The 21,326-nt window shown below is 35.8% G+C and overlaps 1 protein-coding gene across 2 annotated transcripts; it reads right to left on the bottom strand.

Annotated features, from left to right (window-relative positions):
• Nucleotides 1–8,167: 8,167 nt before the first annotated feature.
• LOC150097269 (noggin-2-like) lies at nucleotides 8,168–20,162 on the bottom strand. 2 transcript variants are annotated; one of them, XM_090407346.1, is made up of 3 exons: nucleotides 20,003–20,162; nucleotides 15,958–16,762; nucleotides 8,168–9,249 (listed from the first exon to the last, which is right to left on the bottom strand). In XM_090407346.1, the coding sequence occupies exon 2, from the start codon at nucleotides 16,760–16,762 to the stop codon at nucleotides 16,019–16,021; it is 744 nt and encodes a 247-aa protein (XP_090263472.1). In that variant the 5' UTR covers nucleotides 20,003–20,162; the 3' UTR covers nucleotides 8,168–9,249; nucleotides 15,958–16,018. The 2 variants fall into 2 exon arrangements, with proteins under 2 accessions (XP_090263472.1, XP_090263471.1); XM_090407345.1 differs by lacking the exon at nucleotides 20,003–20,162 and having other exon boundaries at nucleotides 15,958–17,052.
• Between the last annotated feature and the right edge of the window lie 1,164 nt (nucleotides 20,163–21,326).

Genomic DNA, 21,326 nt, shown 5'->3' with positions numbered 1-21,326 from the left:
GGAAGTTGGGGCCATTGTTGGTAAGTAGCAATTATGGAATACTTAGCTCCACCTAGAGATGAATGAAGACATCAGAGCGGAATGTCTCAAAGTCCTGGTATTTCATAATGAAATTCGTCGCAAGTGAACCATTACGACCTACCACGTGTCTTTCATGGCGTCATGCATCTCCTTAAAAATTATGGCATATCATTATGCTTACTGCTTACATATTTTAAGGCTCGTTTTTATTTTATTTTTTTAATTAATTGCATATTGTTGACTGATTTTTCTTATTATTAAATAGCAGTTAACCGGATATGGATTTTACTCCTTTTGAATTTGAAGTCTGAAATTCTTAGTCAAATTTTGATTGCTTCAGAGGTTTTAAAAAGTAGAAATTTTGTATTTAGTCAGAAGAAAATGCACAAAATCAAAAACCAAAAATCGAAATTCATTTTATATGTCATTCTATAGCTTTATATTTGTTTAAATAGTTAGTTGCTTAAATCAAGTTCGAAAGATTATAATGAATAATAATACCACAGCAACTACAGCTATGAGGCAAGTGTATTTTGTTTGTAAATTGTATTTGTTCTCTGACCACTTTGCATATTATGCGGGATTAAAACTCGGAGATTCCGTGGAGAAAAACGAAAAATCCTGTCGCCACTTACTCCTGAGAGAGGCTGACTCTAATCGCTAGCTCTTCTAAATATTCCTCTTTCTCTTCCAACACTTTGTTATATGCATATTGGATCCGACTGTTGTTAATTAATGTCAATTCTTGTTTTCTCTCTCTCTCTCTCTCTCTCTCTCTCTCTCTCTCTCTCTCTATTACAAATTAATCCTTCTCCGCAGCGAGATGCTTTTACGCTCTCACGCTTTATCCAACTTGCTTTATCTCAAAGCAAGTTTGCAGAGTAATTGTTGTAATATCTCGAAGAGTATCTGTTGCAAACTTCTTTGGCCTCGCAGGCCTTGCATCAGGATTTTATATTTGAAACGAAACAAAAATTTCAGAGAAAAGATTTGGAGAAAACAGAAAATATGTAATAGTGTTTCAGATAGTGACCTGCGAGGTGAAGTACACAAGTTATTTTACTAGGTGGTGTGAGCATTGTTTGGCAACCGAAAAAATGAGGCATTCAAGACACAGTAATTCATGAATTGTCTATCTTTCAGCATGTATCAGCTCTCCAGGTGAGTGAGGCAAATGCGACATCTGTAGTAGTACTTTTACATGGTTTACACGGTTTTTTTCGCATTTTTTTTTCAGAAATAGTAATGTAATCTATTTTGCTTATAACATACAACACGTGTATAAGTTCATTATAAAATAGATCACATACCTTTAAACGTTCCATATTATAAAATTATAATATCACAATGACTTTTAGAATAACTTATCAGAACTCTGACGGTCTTAATATTCGAAAACAAATTCAAGCCAAAATCTAGTTCGTAGAAGAGTGAAACAAACTCAAATTCTCTAGGTTAGTATATTCAGGATAATTCGCTGTTTCCAATATGAGGTGCGATATCTGACAGTAATGTTAATGAAAGCAACTGTTTTAAGAAGTAGTTTTAATGTGTTGATCTTTGTTCTGTATGAGTTTTAAATTCCGGTTGGAAATTGTTCAGTATTATACAGAGTGGCCCATAAGTCACGAAGGAATTGAAACATTTAATACTTTTTTTATTTATTAATTATTTTTGTTATTTTTTTGTTGTGATGAAATATAGAACCTAGAGATTTTTTATTAGTTATGAAAAACCACATCATGTAAATGCCTTCCGTTTTCGGCTTCACAAAGACTGCCCTTTCTACTGCATGTTTCATGAGGGCTGTTACTGTTTCTGGCTGCAGCGCCCTAATTTCTGCGAGAATGTTCTCCTTTAGCTGTTGGATTATCTGGGGCTTGTTCACATACACCTTTTCCCTTCAGGTAACCCCATAGAAGTCGGGAGCCGTCCGATTTGGAGGACGCTGATTTCTGGAGAACGCTAAAATCGAATGCTGATTTTCAAAATAAAATTGCACTATTTTCCTTGGTTGCAAACATTTACATTATTAATTTCCCAAATGTTCCTTACAATACAAAAAAAAAGAAAAAAGAAAAAAAAAAGAAAGAAAGAAATTAATGACAAAAAAGTTATTCACATTTGAAACCTCCGCGTGACTTATGGGTAATCATGTATATATATATATATAAGCAGTGTCGTGTAAGAAGCAAGAAACTTTCAAATTTCCATTTGATCTCTTCTAACTCTTTATTGTTTCCATTACAGAGCAACGTTCAAGCGTGAATGAAAAAATTGGCTGCCTTTAAAAAAGGTATTTATTTTATGTTTACCATTATTTGTTATGGGTTTTAAATTCTGAATGGAAATCACTTATTATTATTATTATTCTAGCCAGTAAATGTCTAATAGCCAGGAGTACAACTGAGATTGATTTAAGTGCCCTAAATCAACCAGGAACCGAAATAAAACATGTTTCAATTTCAAGACCTAACATGTCAACCATATATTAAGACATTTGTCAAGGATTCTAGTTTTTCAGTACTGCCTGAGATACTATATAGGCGCTTTTCATTATGATTTTGTAAATTAATTCTGCATGCTTTTTTTATTTATTTATTATTATTATTTTTTTTTTGCAATCGATGTTCTTGAAATGAAAAAGCTGCAGAAAAGGCAACTAAGTAACTTTTTTTTTTTTTGCACTTTCTTAGTCTCGAACATATACATATGTGATATAGTCGAGAAATAGGGCGTTGAAGTTAGAAATTTTTTCAATATTCTGGTTACAAATAAGTTTCAGAGAGAAAATAAATACTTTTAGTTCTCAGTTACCTAGCAATAGATACGTCACAAGAATGCTGTCAACTTCAGTCCTTCAGATCTATTAAGATATTCTCGTGTTTATTTGAAACATTATTCTCGGTAATCCTCTTCCCCACCCACAACCGATGTTTCGGAAGCATCAAACAGCGTTGGCAACTGTATGGGGTCATAATGACGTAAATCAACGTAATGATGACATCAGTGGGCAAGGCTAAGCATAATGAATGGCTCTCATATTCACATCAAGTAGTCCGGTAAAGATGTGATATTTACTACTTCACATCTCGGCGTCACCAGGAGGACACCCAGCGTTATGTAATATTTAACGCTGGGCGTACATGAAATACCATCGTTGGAATGCTGGTAGAGTATTTAGGCCCTGAAGATGGAATCCGTATGCAGTACGCATTTATTTTTCTGCTTGCTAAGGTTTGTGTTTATATTATGCAGCAAATTAGCCCAGACACCTGCATATTGAGTTCAGCATAATTAGGATATTGAGCAAGCTTGTTGATCCATGATGATAGTGCTGCACCCCCTGCAGCAAGTATTTTGTCAAGGTAATTTCCAGCTTAAAAACATTCGAATTATCTCCAAGTTATGCACATGACAGGTTGCGAGCAAGAAAACACACCAAAGAAATCGCTATCGAGTGAAATAAAGTTCTGTTTCATTATTTATTATTATTTTTTTTACTTTTTTCGCAAAATAGATTTTTTTTTCTCTACACATTTTCGTTTTTAATATTTTCCCCCCAGTTTCAAGTATGTAGTAGCTCTGGGAGAAGATACCAAAATATGAGCAATCATAATTTTTGCATTGGATTTCTGGAGAAATCACCAAGGGCTATTTTGAATGGTGCAAATATTTCAATAACTACCTCGATAGTCCTTTAGATGAAAATAAGCTCTCTCTCTCTCTCTCTCTCTCTCTCTCTCTCTTGCTTTTTACCAAATATGGTATAGTATATTTGCAACAATTCTCCATACACAATAGACGTTCTCTGTGCTACTGCTTTTTCCATTAAAACGAGCAGTATTAGTGAAAGAATTAGCTGACTAAAAAAAGTAGTTCTATTTTTACCATTGTTCGTTATGGGTTTTAAATCTGAATGGAAATCGCTCATTATTATTTTAGCTGGTAAGTATCTGATAGGCTGGAGTACAAGCTGAGATTGGTTTAAGTAGAATAGACTAGCCATCATCTCCATTGTCGACTATTTTCTTGAATGTGACGATTATCTTTTCAGGGGATTACTAAAAATAACGGGATTGCAGTTTCCGAAATACCCCCCCCCTCCCAATTTCTAATAAATTTAAGCTTTGCTGTTAATTTGGAAACACTGACCGGTAGGAATAAGAGCGAACAATTGCACATCGACAACGAATCGAATATTCTCTGATCTGATCAGTGGAGCTGAGTAGTCATTTTTATAGTAGTAGCTGAAAATGAAAGTCATATATTGTAGTATGATTGTTGAACACAGATTGGTGTACCATAGTCAGTGTGCAATAATGTGATAATCTGTGGTCAATAATTTTTATATGGTTCCAATAAAGTCACACTACATTTTTATTGACTTTTCTTAACATTGAAATTGTTTTTGAATTTTAATATTTACATAGTCCATCCGTCTATGTAAACCATATATAAATATTATCCCACGAGAATATAATGAAGCTGAAATGTAGAGCTTAAAATTATATAAATGAAAGAATATTCAATGAAAAGGAATACGTTGATAAATAAACTTTGTCAAACCAAACGATTTTCAAATGTCTTTTTATTTTTTCTCTGGTATTAGATACTAGTCAGTGATATTATGAAATAAAGCTTCAACATTGTTTTATAAAATTATTAGAACTGTATGCATGCTTAAGTATAAATAAAGCTTTGTGCATTGGTAGAATACTGATATAATCTAAGTAATATGAACACAGCTCCATAATCAGATGTCAAAGCTTAACGCCGTATAAATCCAGTAAGGAATTTAATGTATACCAGTGACTGTACCAGTGTTGCTTGTTGCTTTATATGCTTAATGAATCTAAGACCCTCTATAGAAGGTCTTAGATTCATTAAGCGAATAGGGGATTATGGAAATATATATATATATTTCCATATATATTTTTCCCTCTCCTATCCTAATTATATATATATATATATATATATATATATATATATATATATATATATATATATATATATATATATATATATATATATATATATATACACGTTTTTTTGTGTGTGTGGGGGGGGAATTGGACCTTTAATTTGTTTATGAATCAGTGAAAGAATTATATTTTAATAATTTTAATTTTTTAATTTTAATAATTATATTTTAAAGATTTTAATAGTACAAGAAGGAGAAATCTTTTTAAAATGATTTGATTAATAATAGGAATTTAAGGCTGAGAATCTTAACACTGTATGGAGAAATCTGCACAGTTAAAATTATTTTCAGCTAATGAAATTTCAATATGTGAATTAACAAAGATATTCAGCTGCCGAGTTTGAATGAAAGCTGTTCATTTAAGAATGACATCTTCATCAGGTTTTGTACATCTTCTGTTATTGTCTTCCTGTGTCAGCATAAACGTTCTAAAGTGCCAGCACCCCACCTTTCGAGTGTTGAGTTTAGAACGCAGAAGGATCCACCCATTGGTCCACTCTAATATTTTAAATGTGTCACTTGGAGGGAGGCATTGACAGCTGTGCTTGACTAAGAAATCTATTTATAAAATGTGACAAAAACAGACAGAGTGGGTACGGTTTCTTGCGTTGCCTGACCACTGCAGGTGAATTAATACGAAAGAATGCAGTAGTGTAGTGTAGTGAATGTTTCTTTTATTTCGCTTTATGTATTTCTTAGAAAGGGAGCCTAAAGAAATCATCCTGTTAAGTGGGAGTTACTTCTTCGTCCTTTTTATTATCTTTAAGAGAGGCGTCTCAACAAGCTGCCACCTACTCGGGCTATCATTACAAGTCGTGCGTGCATGCGTGTGTGTGTATGCACGAGCGAATACGTGCGTCCATCAATCATTTTACCACCCACTACTCTCTCTCTCTCTCTCTCTCTCTCTCACACACACACACACACACACACACACACACACACACACACACACACACACACACACACACACACACACACACACACACACAGATACAACACACGGGAGTGAAAGATTTTAATAGTTCAAGAAGGAGAAATCTTTTTCAGGGATTTTCACACCACTAATTATTACATCTCTGTCTCACCATTGCACTCGTCACTATAAACAAGATTTTTCGGTTTTTTAGCAGTGAAATGATTTTATCTGCCCTTTTCTTTTCAATAGTGGTGAGAGGAAAAATGCGGAAAGAGAGAATCATTGGTCAGTCAATTCACTAAAATTTTCTAGAATTCCAATGATATTTTGTCAACCGGATGAAAATGTTGGCGCTGATACAAGTATTGCGTATTCAACGATTCCTCCCACCTCCTTCCCCCAACCTTACGTATAGGCAAACAAGGTTTCATTCCCCGGAACTCTGCACGACAGTTCCCTGCTAACGAACACAGACTTTTGACGCCGAGCTCACCTGTCGTCATACTATAACCCTTACCACCCACTGCTTGAAAGTGGGATTTATATCGCCGTGGTATTCGAACAGCAATTTATAATCGCTATTACCATTCTTGCCATACGGGAGACTTACACAAGCACATGCACTAGACTAGGCCAGATTCCATCTTGAGCATGAATTAAAGAATATCATTTCGGTAAGCGCCGGAAGTGTGAATTTATTTAATGTTATAAAAAAATGACAATATACTATTCAGAGAAAAGTGCGGGTCATTAAGTAATCCCTCTATGTTTTAATTGCTTTGGTTGCCATGATAGTCGTAAAGTAGCATAACGATATGATAAGTACTTGATTGCAACACATACGAGAGATGAAGGCTATCACCTGTGAGAGTCATGTAGATCCATGCACATGTTCAAGTGGTTTGAATAAAAGTTTCTTATACTCCGTTGTTTGGCCAATTTTCTCTTCCCGTCACCACTCAATAACGAAATGAGTCGAACAAGAGAACCAGTTCATTTATTTCGTGCATATCTAGCTACCTCGTTGGAACTGATCGACAAGCAGATGTGTTGGTTTCTGGGTTGACAACAGACCGTCTTTTCTATCGCCAGTTGCAAAATATTTTCTACCTTAGCAGAGTCCGCCCTTGTGAAAGTGTGAGGGGAGACGATTATATGTATGTGACCCAACCCAGATCTTTTCAGAACCAGACAATATAATTCCAAGGCTCATCCTCATTAGTCGTGAGCGTGATGAAACACAAAAGATTCCCCCGCGTGCGGAGGCATGGCTCTCCTTAACCCTTGACTTGAACGCCCTTCTCACACTGGTGTTATGGGTGGACTACCTCTGTTAATAGAATGATGAGGAGAGAAAAAGGGAGGTTGGGTAGGGCTAAACTCCGTTCAGCGGAGAAGGAAAGGAAACATTGCGTTTGCACACGCGCACATACGCGTGTGTGGGCACAATCCTACCTTTCTTTCAGCGAGACCATCAGCTAATATAAGTTCAGGGTCGCCTCCACAGAGTGATCAATCTTGTTTGTACAGTAATGATATCCGCCGCTGGCATCGCGTATTAAACCACATTAAATACTTGCATTGTCATCTGGTGTAAAACGGGATTGAAAAACACTCAATGGTAACGAAAACTACAATTGAGATGCTTATGCAAGGTGTTTATAATATGAACCAATTCCAGATGTAAACATTGGCTCTTGATACGCTCGAGCTGCAGCTGATATTTCATCTTTCAATCTCCAGATGTCATTATTACTGAACAGAAAAGTTTTCTTGAATGATAGCCGTACGATATTTTTCTTCAAATATTCTACATGTTTGCGCAAAAAACACTTTAAACGAATAATCCATACAGGAATTAGTGGATTTACATGTCATAATATCTGGATATGCACTGTCATTATTTGGAATATTAAAATTATCCTCACTCGCCGAATAAGTTGATATTTCTGTTTCGATTCCAGTGAAGATTTGCTTATGTGGATGAATCAATTCGGTGATTTTGGCTGGATGCTAATGCATAACAGAACAATGCAACCAAGACATCTTTGTTATGAGAGTTTAATAGGAGAGAGTTTATCTATGCAGTGTGTATGTGAACTATATTCATTACAAGATGTGAAAAAAAATTAGCTTAGACCAAAAAAGCAGCTAAAAATTACATGAACAAAAACGTATTCTGGCTCACAAATTTATTGCAATTAGTGAAACAACGGTCAAGGAAAACTATGTACAATCCACAGGCTGGTGACATATAGTTGTCTAGCATACGTACAGGATATCCCACAGTCACGTGACGCTTGGGAATTAACAAGAGGAACTCTATATACAAATGGTCTAATCGCATCAATTCCTAGTGTATGTACAAAGTTAAACATCTACTATAAAGAATCTTCATTTTTCTCTTCGGGATCTGCAGGCAGGAGAAAGTTTACAATCATGAATTCCTTTAAGTTATTCATTAAGATCATTACTTTAAGAAAACTGAAAACTTAAATTCATTTAGGAACAAAACGCTTGTCATGAATGTTTAGGTGGCTGATATTGCTAAACAAAATTTATTGGAGTCTTAATAAAATTTATGCAAATTTTGTTGAAGGAAATTAGTCATTTAACTTTTTCCTGCTGCTTAGCCCAAACACAGTCAACACAAACTGTGCCTAAAGAGTTACAATTTGGCACGAATAAACACTTTGTACTTATTAATGGCTGCTTCTAGAAGGGAAGGAAGGGATTGCCGAAGACACTGTTTGATGAGCGACATATAAATAACAACTTAAATAATTCTAAGTACCGTGGCCCGAGATATGTACACCTACGGTTCAATATATATATATACAGTCTAGTAGGCGGCATTTTCCCGCCTAGGTTGCGGAGTCTTCACCTTTCCAAATGTCCCATGACCTTAGTAAGCGGCAGTCAAGAAGATGGGTAGAGCCGGAACGTGCGTCGCCCCGATGTCTGCTAGTAGTCAGGCAATCGGCTCGCCCACCGCGACTTCGCATCTTGCTGCTGCAACTTTGATCAGTTCGACGCATCCATTAAGACCTACCCTGCAGGACTGGGCCGACCAAAATTAGGCAATCCTCCTGACTGACGCCAGTCGCCGATGCTTGCATCTTTTGGTGGTAATCGTCCGCTGAGTTCACAGGTGGATGCCTAAAGAGATAAGGGAGGAGACTACTGCTGGACCATGGGGTGGAAGATGACGGAGTATAATCAGGCTGCTCTGTATACATCTTTTCCTTGCACGAATGTCCAAAGGGAGGGTTGATAGAATTTAAAATACACCATAAATTCTGGGAATCTGAGTATTATTAGCGATCTGGAAAGAAAAAAAAAGAAAGAGTAAACAAAATGGAACAAGGTTTATAATGATAAAAATTTAATTTAACATTATCGTTTTTAATAGTCTATTATAATTTGTTGATGTGTTGTGCTATATAGGTTCGGCGTTCGCTTATTAGAATTATTGTATGAAACTGGCATATTCCACACAAATAGGAGCATTGAACAGATAAATAAATGTAGTTTCATTACAAATATGCCTGATTTAGAAAAATATTATCGAGACTGACTTATCTCCGGTATACTACACTTTCCAGTGGATCAGCACTTGCTTATAACGACCTGTTTGGACCAGTTACAGCTCATATAGACGACAGTCATGTTTCAATGTACTGTTCAGTCATTTGTGGTCACGACTAAACAAAAAAATGTTGTTATATTGCATTTTACGATGTCTAAAAAACCAGGGACTTGTATATAGCAACCGAAATCAATGAATGAATAAACCGATCAAATAACATTTGACAATGACGATGATGAGCAAAATACGACAAATTGTCATTCGAAAGCGAAATAAATGAAAAATCAGTAAACAGTGCATACTTTAGTAAGAATTGACAGAAATTTGACGATCAGGGAGTTAGGAAAATTGTTACGTACTTATTTCATCACATTAACCGAAGAGTTAGGGTGAGACGAATACCTTCGAATCAGGCAAGATGGACAGTGAGATTTTATTATTTTTGTTTCTCACCTAAAAATAAGTAATAAACGTAAAAGATTTTATTATGTAAAATGAGGCGAAACGAGTCTCATTTATACAGTGAAGACTCCAGAAATAAGTATTTAACAAGTGTTCACTTTGAAAATGAATAGCTTTCAGATGCTGAATGCAATGACTTTGTTATCGCAGCTTCGTTTTGTTTGCTGATTTAGATATTGTCTACGCAATATAATAAATATCCTATTAGTAAAATCCCAATATAAATGTATGTTTTTGTTCATCACCGGAGTCATTTTGAAGGTCGGATTTCTGATAATACGATACTGAATTCTTAAACGTATTACCAAAGGATCGCATCATTCGAGGCGTGAAAGAAACGAAAAATGGCAGATAAGCAGAGTATGTGACATTTTCTACATATATTTACTAAACATCCTCCTCTGTGTGATGATATTTTTGCCAAAAATTGATAATTGCAGGTAAATTAAATAATTATTATGCAGTTTGTGTGCATAGTTTTGATAATAAAATATTCATGCACAAAAAAGAAAGAAAAAATTACGCAGAAGAGATAAAAGCGAGTAATATGTTCGTTTTTAAAAATGAAAATAGTGAGCTTAGGCGGATTATTTTACGATGCATGTAAATTGTGGAAAGACAGTCTATTGTTTGATTTGAGGTTTTTCTTTCCTTTTGAAACGCAAGTGGCTTTTACCAAGTATGCAGGTAGGATAATTGAGAATCTAAGTTTGGAGGTGATCCCCCCACCCTCTCGTCTAATATCCATGTATGGTTCGCCCGAAATTCTCTCTCTCTCTCTCTATCTCTCTATCTATCTATCTGTCTGTCTCTCTCTTAGCACTGAGTTAGGCCGCTGCCGGTTGTCATACAAGTGCTCCCGATTTCCCATCGCTAACAAATCCAACCTGAAACACATTCATTCGTAACGTTACAAATAGTAGCATAAGAAACATGCACAATAAAGTAGGTATCTGAATAATTCGTGTAGTTTATGCTTACCGCTCTACATGGACTTAAGTCTTTTTATGGAAAATAAATAAACACTAGCCAAAGAAGAGTTATTCATTTTGATAGAGTTCCGTTTAATTTCCTTATACTGTTTGAAAATTTATGCCTTTCGGAGCAGGCAAAACGTGATAAACGAAATAAATAATTTAAAACATGCGTTACTTTAACAAGCGCGTTGACCAAATACTGATGTTGACAAAACATGCTTGCAACAAAGTGTTAGTGATTCCTTTAAGGCTTATTGGATATTCACTCAAAGACCATTCTGAAGTGACATGACGTTTAAATGTTCATCAGTCTTCCAGGTGAAATATTCACAATTCATTAAGACCGCAAACGTCTAACATTTATTATAAGTAGTTAAAAGTATACACAAAGAGACAATAAAAAATGAAAACAATTAATCGGAATTGCATCCGATTATATGAAAATTGTGATGAGAATCCATGAAGTTCAATTTCATGTTCTAGGAAAATACCTAAGTTATACTACTTGTTTAATACAGTACTACGGACCTATAAAACTTTGCTAATAGACTACATCCACTAAAGCGACTTTCCTTCTTCACATAACTGGGATCAGGCATGAGTAGGAATTGAAAGTAGCTGATGATCTACTTTTGTATGCATAGGAGGAAAGAAATAAAATCATTTCTATCGCTGTATTACTGTGTTCTAACTATACAACATACAACTCTTACTTCACAACCAAATCATTAATATATATAAGAGCTTATGCATCCAGTCTTCATGCAATTTCCATTCATCAGATGTCGTGCAAGTTGTTTTCGGAAACTTATATTTAATTTGTATTCCAAGTTAATATTTCAATATCGTGCTTGATAAACAATTAGATTTTATGGAACAATTCTCGTAACATTTGATATATATATATATATATATATATATATATATGATAAGCAAAGAACGCCGATGAATAATATGGTATGGTGTTAGTTGCAATATGATTGAAACTAGCACAATTTAATGAGGAATTAGGAATTTGGGATTAGGATCTGGTGTAGTTAGGAATTATTAACAGGCGATTGGATTAGTGAAACTCATTAGTTAGAGGAAGGAACCGAGATATTAAAGTCTAAATATTTTGAAATATTATTTTGAATTATTAGAATGAAAAATATAATTTAGTATGTTTTTGTTAGTAATTTGTTTTCTGTTTATTTGAGCAAAGCCCTTTCAAAACTAGGCGAACTTCTAAACAAGATGCATTTTGTCACCTCTCTCTCTCTCTCTCTCTCCCTCACACACACACACACACACACACATACGCGTACGCGCGCCGTTGACAATATGTTTTCGCTATGTCATATTTCTCATTTTGTTTTATATTCATAAATATATGCATGTTTCTCTTTTTCTGGCAAAAAAATATGCTGATAGCACAGAGAGAGAGAGAGAGAGAGAACCACCCTATTGAGTAAGAAACTGTAAAGTTAATTCATGAATTATAATTATTTAATATAAACTACAGTTTCCAGGCGTGTGCTTTTGAAATAAAAGTTTCAGCTAGTAGCATCCTTCCAATATCTTGATAATCTCCTCAAGTTGCCTATTATTATATACTAAGAGAGATAGATTTTCTAGAGAGAAAGAGAGTGAGTTTATGTTCTTTTACTTATTTTATAAGTGAAGTCCTAGCTTTTTTGGAAAGAGCATCTATTTAGGATAGAAAGATATCGACTACTAAAAGAGGTGTGTATATATATATATATATAGACTAAGGAAAAAGAGAGAGAGGAACACCAGCGACAAAGTGGAAAGACCGGTGAAGCTGGAAAAGGTATATGCCTAATTCTTGAAGAGAAGAAGAAGAAATCCAGCTGTTTCAATAACCAAAATAACTAACGAAAACTTCTATCAAGATAGAAATGAACTTAGATCAAGGCAACCTGATATGGAAATTAATCTTTTAGGAAAAGTCAAGAATGGAAAACTTTTGTTACGTTTATTTGTCTTTAATTTAATTACAAAAAAGTCGTTCTAGAGCCTATAATATAAGAACAGGCTTTTACTACCTATAAAATAAGATATAGAAAAAACTTTACGTAGAAAGCGTACGTGCACATTGATTCTTGTGCTTAATAAAAAACCGTAAGCCTCCGTAGCTCAGTCAGTTTTGACCATCTTTGGCTGGAAAGACCTGGATTCGATACCCGTTTAGGACATGAAGAATTTCTATAGGCTTTTCAATTGAAGGTGAATTAGCCCGGTCTTATACCGAGGCGGCAGGATTTTTCCTTCTGGAAACTAAGATTTTTGTCCCGTAAAACAAGCCAAATGAACACATTTTCAAATATAGGATACTACAGGAAAAGGGATTGATTAACTATCCTCTTCCGTCGGACCTGGTTTCGAAAGCCTGCATGGTCTATGCATAAGCGTAAAACAGGAAGGAAGTAAAAAAGAAAAAAAACACGTGCAATTTCTGTTTAAGGAAAGTTTACAAAGCGATTTTCAAACGTGACTTTTTTGTATTTCGAACCATTCACATTTCTAAGAAATTCAATGACGGTTAGTAACACATCTTCTCTTGAATATTAAATATATGGACATAGCAGAAATATTTCGAACTCAGATTTTTTTCCCTCTACCGCATATATCGTTGCACTGAATATCTCATTAAATAACAATGAAAGAACATACTGTTTCGAAACAATTCGAATGACAAAATGAAAATCTAAAGAATCCAAGAATGCTTCAAACTATGATAACGGAGTGATGATAAGACCCAGAAAGTTTTAGCTGGACCCATGTTAAAAAGGTATATAAGGATATAAATAAAAATAATAACAAAGTGAATATGGCAATGTGATAAATATTGTGAGTGAATTTAAAAAAGAAAAACGACAAAGATAATATACTAAAGCTTTCTTTGTGTGACAATATCCTGATAAGAATTCTCGATATCTGATAAGAATATTTAATATTTATGTTATCTCATGGAGAACGATTGCTGTTTCTCATCAAAAAACAGGTGGACCTTCTTATCATCGATCCAAAAAAGATCCGTTATATGTGTGGATACAGAACAGGTTTAAAGCAGTAGGAACCCAGCTGTGAACCCCGCACAACAGGGAAAAGAAAGGAGGCAGAAGTATAGGGGGGGGAGGAATAAAGTGATTCATTTTTATTTGTAATTCCTTGTGCAGCTGGGAATTACAAATAAAAATTTTCTTTTCTCAATAACTTCTCAAGCTATTGAGAAGAGAAACTTTTTTGAAAGAAGACGCAGTCTTGAGGGAGACATGAACAGTAAATGTGTAGGGGGCGAAAGCCCCCCCCACACACACATTCACTGTGCCATGCTGCATTAGTAGAGTTTACTGCGAGCCCATACATAACACACACATACATACACAAATACCTGGAAAGAGGTGAAGTGGGCATAAAACGAGTCAATAGCCTTTTGTCAAAGCAGAGATCGAATTTACTGCGGATATAAAACCAGACGAGGTGGACGACCTGGAAAGTCAGTCTTCTTTAATGTGGATTAAGTCTCAACTGAAATAAAATAAAGTTGCAAAAAAGTTTATTTGTAAGCTTCGAATATAAGACTTTTCAGAAAATATAATTTAAAAAGAATGTGGCTAGTAGAACAGTAATGTGCTGTCATCATCACTCTTATTAAAGAGATCCTCAAAAATATTTGGAATTCTTATTTGCAGATTGTAGCTATTCTTTTATCAAATGACTAGCTGCAGTCTGCAATTTAATAGTTTAACTACTGTGATATGATAAAATTGCAAATGACTACAATGATATCTACGTATAATTTGTTATTTTTATCAAACACAAACATGTCGAAAGATATAAGTAATATGACATTACATCATGTGTGTGTGTGTGTGTGTGTGTGTGTGATTCTATAGTATTTTTATCAACATCCCGTAGGAGAATAAGTCGTTAAAACAGATTTTAATGACTTTTTAATATACAGTATATTTGCATAGTTTCCCTCTGTTTTCCATATTAACTGACATTTTACGTTCGTTTAGATTGAAATTAATTGCATTTATTAATTGCTGTATATACTTTATTACCCTTAGGGATTTAGGACACTTGTGGCTGTCGATTCAAAGTAAAATTCAGCGGCTAGTTCATTTCATTCAGATTTACAATAATGGCATATCGACGAAATATTTAGCAGAGAGATTTTTCCATCGTTTTTCCAAGCCTCAACACTCTAATAAACAACGATAATTTAAAAAAAAAAAAATGGAAAATTCTGAAAAAGGAATGACTCAATTCAGTTCTTAAAAAAACTAACATGTTTTGTTCATAAGATATATATTCTAAGCATATATGTCTATGGTATCTCTCAGTTCAGTTAAAAATTAAACATCCTTTATCTGGTCAAGCGATTATGAATTTTCATCTAAACTCGCAAAACTGAAACATTCTACTGTATATATACAGTGAACTTGGAAATTATAAATAAATAACTTCATCAGGATCATAAACATACACGCCCTTTCATCTAGTAGGTCTACAGTCATCTATTTAATTAACTTACGATAATCTACTGGCGAAAAATCATTACCGAGAATGTTTAACTGCAGCTAAAGAAGTGTCCATCATAATTAAAAACGCATAAGTCAGAAGGTGTCCAATTACGGTTTCAATTTCCAATTTTTGAAGCTTCTTGGTTTTTCATCCCTGTAATTGGTAAACGTGGTGTGATAAGCCTAATTAGATAGCAAAGATGGAGTTTTGTGCATCTCTGCGATATGTTGAAGAAGCTCCAGTCGTCTTGTTTTAATTAGTTGACAGCAGCAATGTTATTAAATACTGTTGAAAATCGTGTCTCGCCGCCTTCACTTAATTACCTCGAAGGACTTTATTTGTTGGAGGAGGGAACAGAAGTGAAAACAAGGGAAATTATGAGCATTTTTAAAATACAAAGGATTGCATTAACGAAATGAAATATATATACTGTATATATATATATATATATATATATCAGCTAACTTACCAGTTCCAGATAGTCAGGTTCCGGATCATTGGGAGTGGAGTTTTGGGATGAAGTTGCCCCTCTAGCAACTGCAGCTACATTCGCTAATGATGGGGTATCTCACAGGTATCCATTTGCACTGTCTCTTCTGATTCCAGTCCGGGCAATGCCACCTCACGACCATTTTGTTCACCGATCGGCTCGGTTTGCATGACATACCACTTGGGAAGGAACATGAGCCCAGCGTCAAACAGGTGCCTTCTCGGATCCAACGAGGCCAGAAGCGGATGCCCAAGTCTTTCCAGCGGTAAGCTACGGGACAGTATGTGTAAGTCCACAAAAGTTGCTTGAACTTCCTTCGCATCTTCTTTCCGACTTTCATCCTCACTCGGCTTCCGTCTGGGAGCTGGAGAGAGGGAAGACGCAAATGCCGAATTTCGTTCGGCATCTTTCCCGCTGGCACAAGTCGACCTCGTTTCGTACGTCGAAAGCTGGATTCGACAGTTCCATTAGGATGCAGGAGGCTCTCCAAAGGTCTTTGTTCGCTCATGAAATGAGGGTCAAAGTTCTCACCCATCTTGTCCCTCAGTGTTTTTAAGTTGAGATTCTCTGGTTTGGGATCGTACCTCTTATCCGGTGGCTCAATCAAGTCCATAATAGGTAGGTCGTGCGATGGTGCTGGCCGCATGTACTGTGGAGGTCGGCTACCTCTGGCCGGTCCGCCCTCGGCAATTCCGGCGCTGTTCCAGAGCAAGAATATCGCCAGGAAGAACGGACCAACATGGGTGCTACATAATCTTGTTCCGTAATGCCGTCGGGATCCCATCTGCGGGGGAAAAAAAAGAATCACAGTTAACCGCAGCTGTCAGTCGGCACTTAGTACGAGCGATCCCGGCTCTGAGGGACGGCCGGGAGTCAAAATAAAGCACAACATAAACAGTGGACTTTGTGTACGAATCAAGGAGTTACCATGGAGATTATCCTAGTGTACAAGTGTTGGTAGATGCTATCGGTGTTTGGCCCTCCAGGAGGTAGGGGGTTAGAGGTAAGGACACCACGACTGCTAACTAGATCGCCTACAAGATAATCTGTTCAGAAGAGCGGGCGTTTACTAACTCCTTGCTCTATCAGGGTCTCCCACGGAATGCGTACAGCTCCTGCTCTCGCCTCGCTCATAAAGCTTCCGAAAGGGGATGAAAAAAAAAAAAAAAAAAGCACGATGCGCGAACCCTCGCGATCCACGTGAGCAGAGCACACCTCGAGGACGGCGACTTACCACTGGCTGAGTGCTCCACCCTCCCGCAACACTCCTACTGTAACCGTAGCAGTGGGAAAGCCCAGGCTCGCGAGACTGTTCGGGATCGACGTGTTTTAGAGTGACGCTAGTTTTGGTATTGTTTACACATGACCTTCTCCCCTTTCTCTTCCCCCCAAACATCCTCCTTCTCATCTTCCTCCACTCTCGATGCGTTCTTTCTTTTTGCCGCCAATCCTGTACGTCAAGCGTTCCTCCATTCATTTGGAACAGGTTGTCTCCCCCCCCCCTCACTTCTCCCCCAGCCGTTTACTACTGCACACGTAACACCGGGTCAGAAGTAGAAAACTTGGTCGAGTACGGCAAAAACAACTCGTGCAGCTTAACACGTGTTGACGTTTTCATTCGGTACTCCCAGTCTGCCAAAAAAAAAAATGTTACGACATTTGCATTTCTCAAGGAGACAGCGATATTAAATGCCATGCCTATACGCGTATTCTGCGAAAGCCCATTTCGGGTTTAGAAGAAAGCATAGATAACGACTATTCTGTCCACTTTTTCTTGAGGATGTCGATGAGATTAGGAAGCAAATTTATCTCAATTAATTTTATATAAATTATTACCTTTGCAAATGTTTGCAAAAACGTAATTCATATCGTATTTTCTTCTGAAAGCAGTTACAAACGCCGTTTACTTATCAATGAGTTCCATAATTAAGATACCAATGATACTAAAGAATCGCGCATTTTAGGTACTTGTCATTCAAAAAATGACTTGATAAAGAGGAGCAATCCTTTGTGGCTTCAGTTTCCTCTTCCATCGAATACTGAAAAATTGTGTACATCAGTGGCTAGAGCTAATGAAAAATAAATAAATAAATAAAAGAAGAAAAGAAGTAATGCGTCCAATGAATAGGGAAAAACGAAGGGATCATTCTTTAATAAGAGCTTATATTGAATGTCATATAATGTGAATATCCTGGACAACGAGCACCAACTATTGACATCTTTGATAGTTTTTTAATCTGTGATTGGAAGAAATTATATCTGAAAGAATGCTTGCGAACACTTTTTGCTAGAATTCTTTCATTCTAATTTTCATAGTTTTTATTTATTTTTTTTTTTTATCGCTAGCTTTGTGCCTGAGCCTGAATAGATAGTTGATCTGCTCTACAATTTGCTCTTTGGTTTCAAATGCTGCTGTGACACATACTATATGTCTTGTGTATGTCTTCTTTAGGTGAGAGATGAAATTCATCGGCCAGTGTCAGACTGGTGAAATTGGCATTCCCCTGTTCCTCCCCTCCTTATTAGAGGACTGAAGTGTCCTGGAAAAAAAAAAGTTAAACGTCTAGTCTCTAGAGCTGGGTTCCCAGATGATCTAACCCTTATACTCCATGATACTAATGTACGATAAGCTTATAACCTTTCATTGATGTAATTATCGTAAAAAGTACTTCTGGATTTCTTAAGAGTAAAGATATGGAAGGGGAATAGCGTGATGTTTATCTAAGTGGTCCGATTTCAGATCTTTGTAGAGAGCTGACGTTAATTTGTACTTTGCAGTAACACGTTGATTGAATAGTGTTAATCTCAACCACTTTGTCACAAAACTCAAGTCTGCCACAAATAGCGTTTATTCCATTCATAGTATTTACACAGCGAACTTGGAGTTTCCTGAGAGGCGTTTAGCTGGTGGTGAACAGCAATGCGGAATCCATATTTTTATTTCTGCTCTTTGCTGCCTCCAGAGATTAGGATGAGTAATTGTATTTTTGGCAGGCTAATCCATTCTTCGCTTCTTCTCTTGGATAATAAAACCAAATATTCATCCGCAGCTTTTATCCTTGCTCTAGCGGATTCAGTCCCTCCAGTTGAGGACATCAGTCATGATCAAAATGCCAACACAGAAAGTTACTTTAATGCGTTCAGCAGTTTATCATGTAGTAAAATGTCTCTCTCTTTCTCTCTCTGTATCGGTGTGATCTTTCTCTCAGCATCAATAACCAGCCACAATCCCCATCTTTTGTTTTCGATGGGGATTTATGATGTGAGCCATTCAACTGAGATGTTTTATCTTCGATGTCTAAATAGAGTCATGATGAATTCCTTTTACATTCATTTCTTAGACTGATTGCGTCTAGAATTTTTATCTTTCACTCGTTCTTCAAGATTTAAAAATGACACTAATAAATGTTTTCTCCTTTTCACTCGGCACTGCTCTGACGTTTGCTTCTTAACCGTCGAATCAAAACACAGAATTGAAAAAGAGGAGGGAACGGTAATACTAACCAGCTATTACTGAATTAAAAAAAAAATCGTTTTTTTTTGTTGTTTATAATTCCTAAACCATACGCTGACTCTAAAGTTGTGCTTAAATGTTTTTAAAATTAATAAAATATTATTCTTTTTCTTAGTTAATTTGCGTAAATTTTGTTATAGAAATCGTGATCGTTTGCATAGAGAATTTGCAGTCCTTTCCTTATACTTCAGCAAGTGTACCGTAAACATAAAGAGATCACGACAGGATCGTCACGTGTGCGCTTTTTCAGTATGGATGTGGATAAACATTAAAAAACTTCAATGAAACCAACCTTGTGGTGTTTTCGTTAGTTATATTTTCAGTCAAAATGAAAAAATCATGGAAATCAGAAAACTTTTCTCTTCGTAATACACGATGAGACAAGCTGCTCACGTTATTATTAAAATCTATTTAACGATATAAAATGGCATAGAAAAAAGTGTTTAAAGTTTAATTAAATTAATCCTGTTTCCGGCACATAACAGTAGGTGAGAAAGAATAAAAAAGTACCTGTATATAATTACAGCAAGTATCCTTAGTGCTTCCAGGCTGCTTGAGTGATAAGATAGGATGACTGACGCTGAGAACACGCCATATCCTGCTAACGTGCGGTACCTGTGTCACATAAACACCTGTCCGTAAAAATGTCGCTTTTCAGAAATCCTGCTAACCTATCTAACTCTGTAATGCAAGGCCTCTCGAGAACATCGTAGAAAAATTACAAGTGGTCCCCAGTGGGCGTAGCGTCACTTGCCAAGAAACTATCACCGACTTTTCTTTGATAAAAGTGTGATGTGATGGCGGACGTCCTCTGTCAGCACGCTTGTGCAGGAAACTAAACCTGACAACCCTTCGCTAGTTATTTATATCAGTACCCGCTCTGCGTGGAAACTCTCCTATACAACCGCGCGTGACACCGCGTTCTTCTGGACTTGAAAAGAGTTGTTAGTGTGCGGAAGATAGTATTGTTAAGCAGTATGAGATTTGCAAGCTACCTATGTGAATTTTAATAGAAAACGAGATTAAATGTATTGTAAGCGATGAATAATAACGCCATCTATCTCCTTTTTTTTTGTTTATCGACACGGAAACTGAGACAAAAAATAAGATAAATGAAAACAAATATGATTGAATATATCGAATATATATATATAGAGTAGTTCAATTAATAATGTAATCGAGTTTCATATTTGTTAAAATCGATGACATTAAGTATGTTAGGTCTCTGTATGATTGGTTTCTTGTCTAATATGAGTACATTACACCACTTCGTTTATAACTATTTCTGTTGCGAAGATTAGTTTTCGGCGGCTGACTTGTTAATAATGTAAATTCCTAGTTTAAAGTTATAATTCAGAATTTCAGAAATCAAATTTGTTTCATCAGTCTGTTTTCCAACAAATTATTTCTAGATATTTTAGATATTTCTAAATACTGTACTTATCGGCTATTCAAGTTAATGATTTTTTCAAATTTTCAGGAATTTAATTAATTAATCACAATGTGTGTGTGTGTGTGTGTGTGCGCGCGCTCTGTCAGAGTAATTTCTCCTCTTCAACCTGAACTTATGCTGAAGATATACTTGTCCTCTAAAAATATGCGCTATGCGTTATGCACGTGAAACGACTAACAGTTAATGTCGTGCATTCATATATGAATGCACGACAATTAACTGTTAGCACCTTTGCGAACAGTCGATAAATGATAAATGAAATATTTATACTCGGGAAAAAATCTGTAATTTCTGAGAAATTTTCAAAAAAAAAAAATAAATAATAATAATAATAATAATAATAATTATTATTATTATTATTATTATTATTATTATTATTAT

This window comes from Typopeltis vanoorti, chromosome 17 (assembly GCF_054136105.1).
Source record: "Typopeltis vanoorti isolate ZY-2024b chromosome 17, IOZ_Tvanoo_1.0, whole genome shotgun sequence".
NCBI lineage: Eukaryota > Metazoa > Arthropoda > Arachnida > Uropygi > Thelyphonidae > Typopeltis > Typopeltis vanoorti.
Note: the sequence above shows the minus strand (reverse complement) of the source record. Positions and strands in the feature narration are given on the sequence as shown.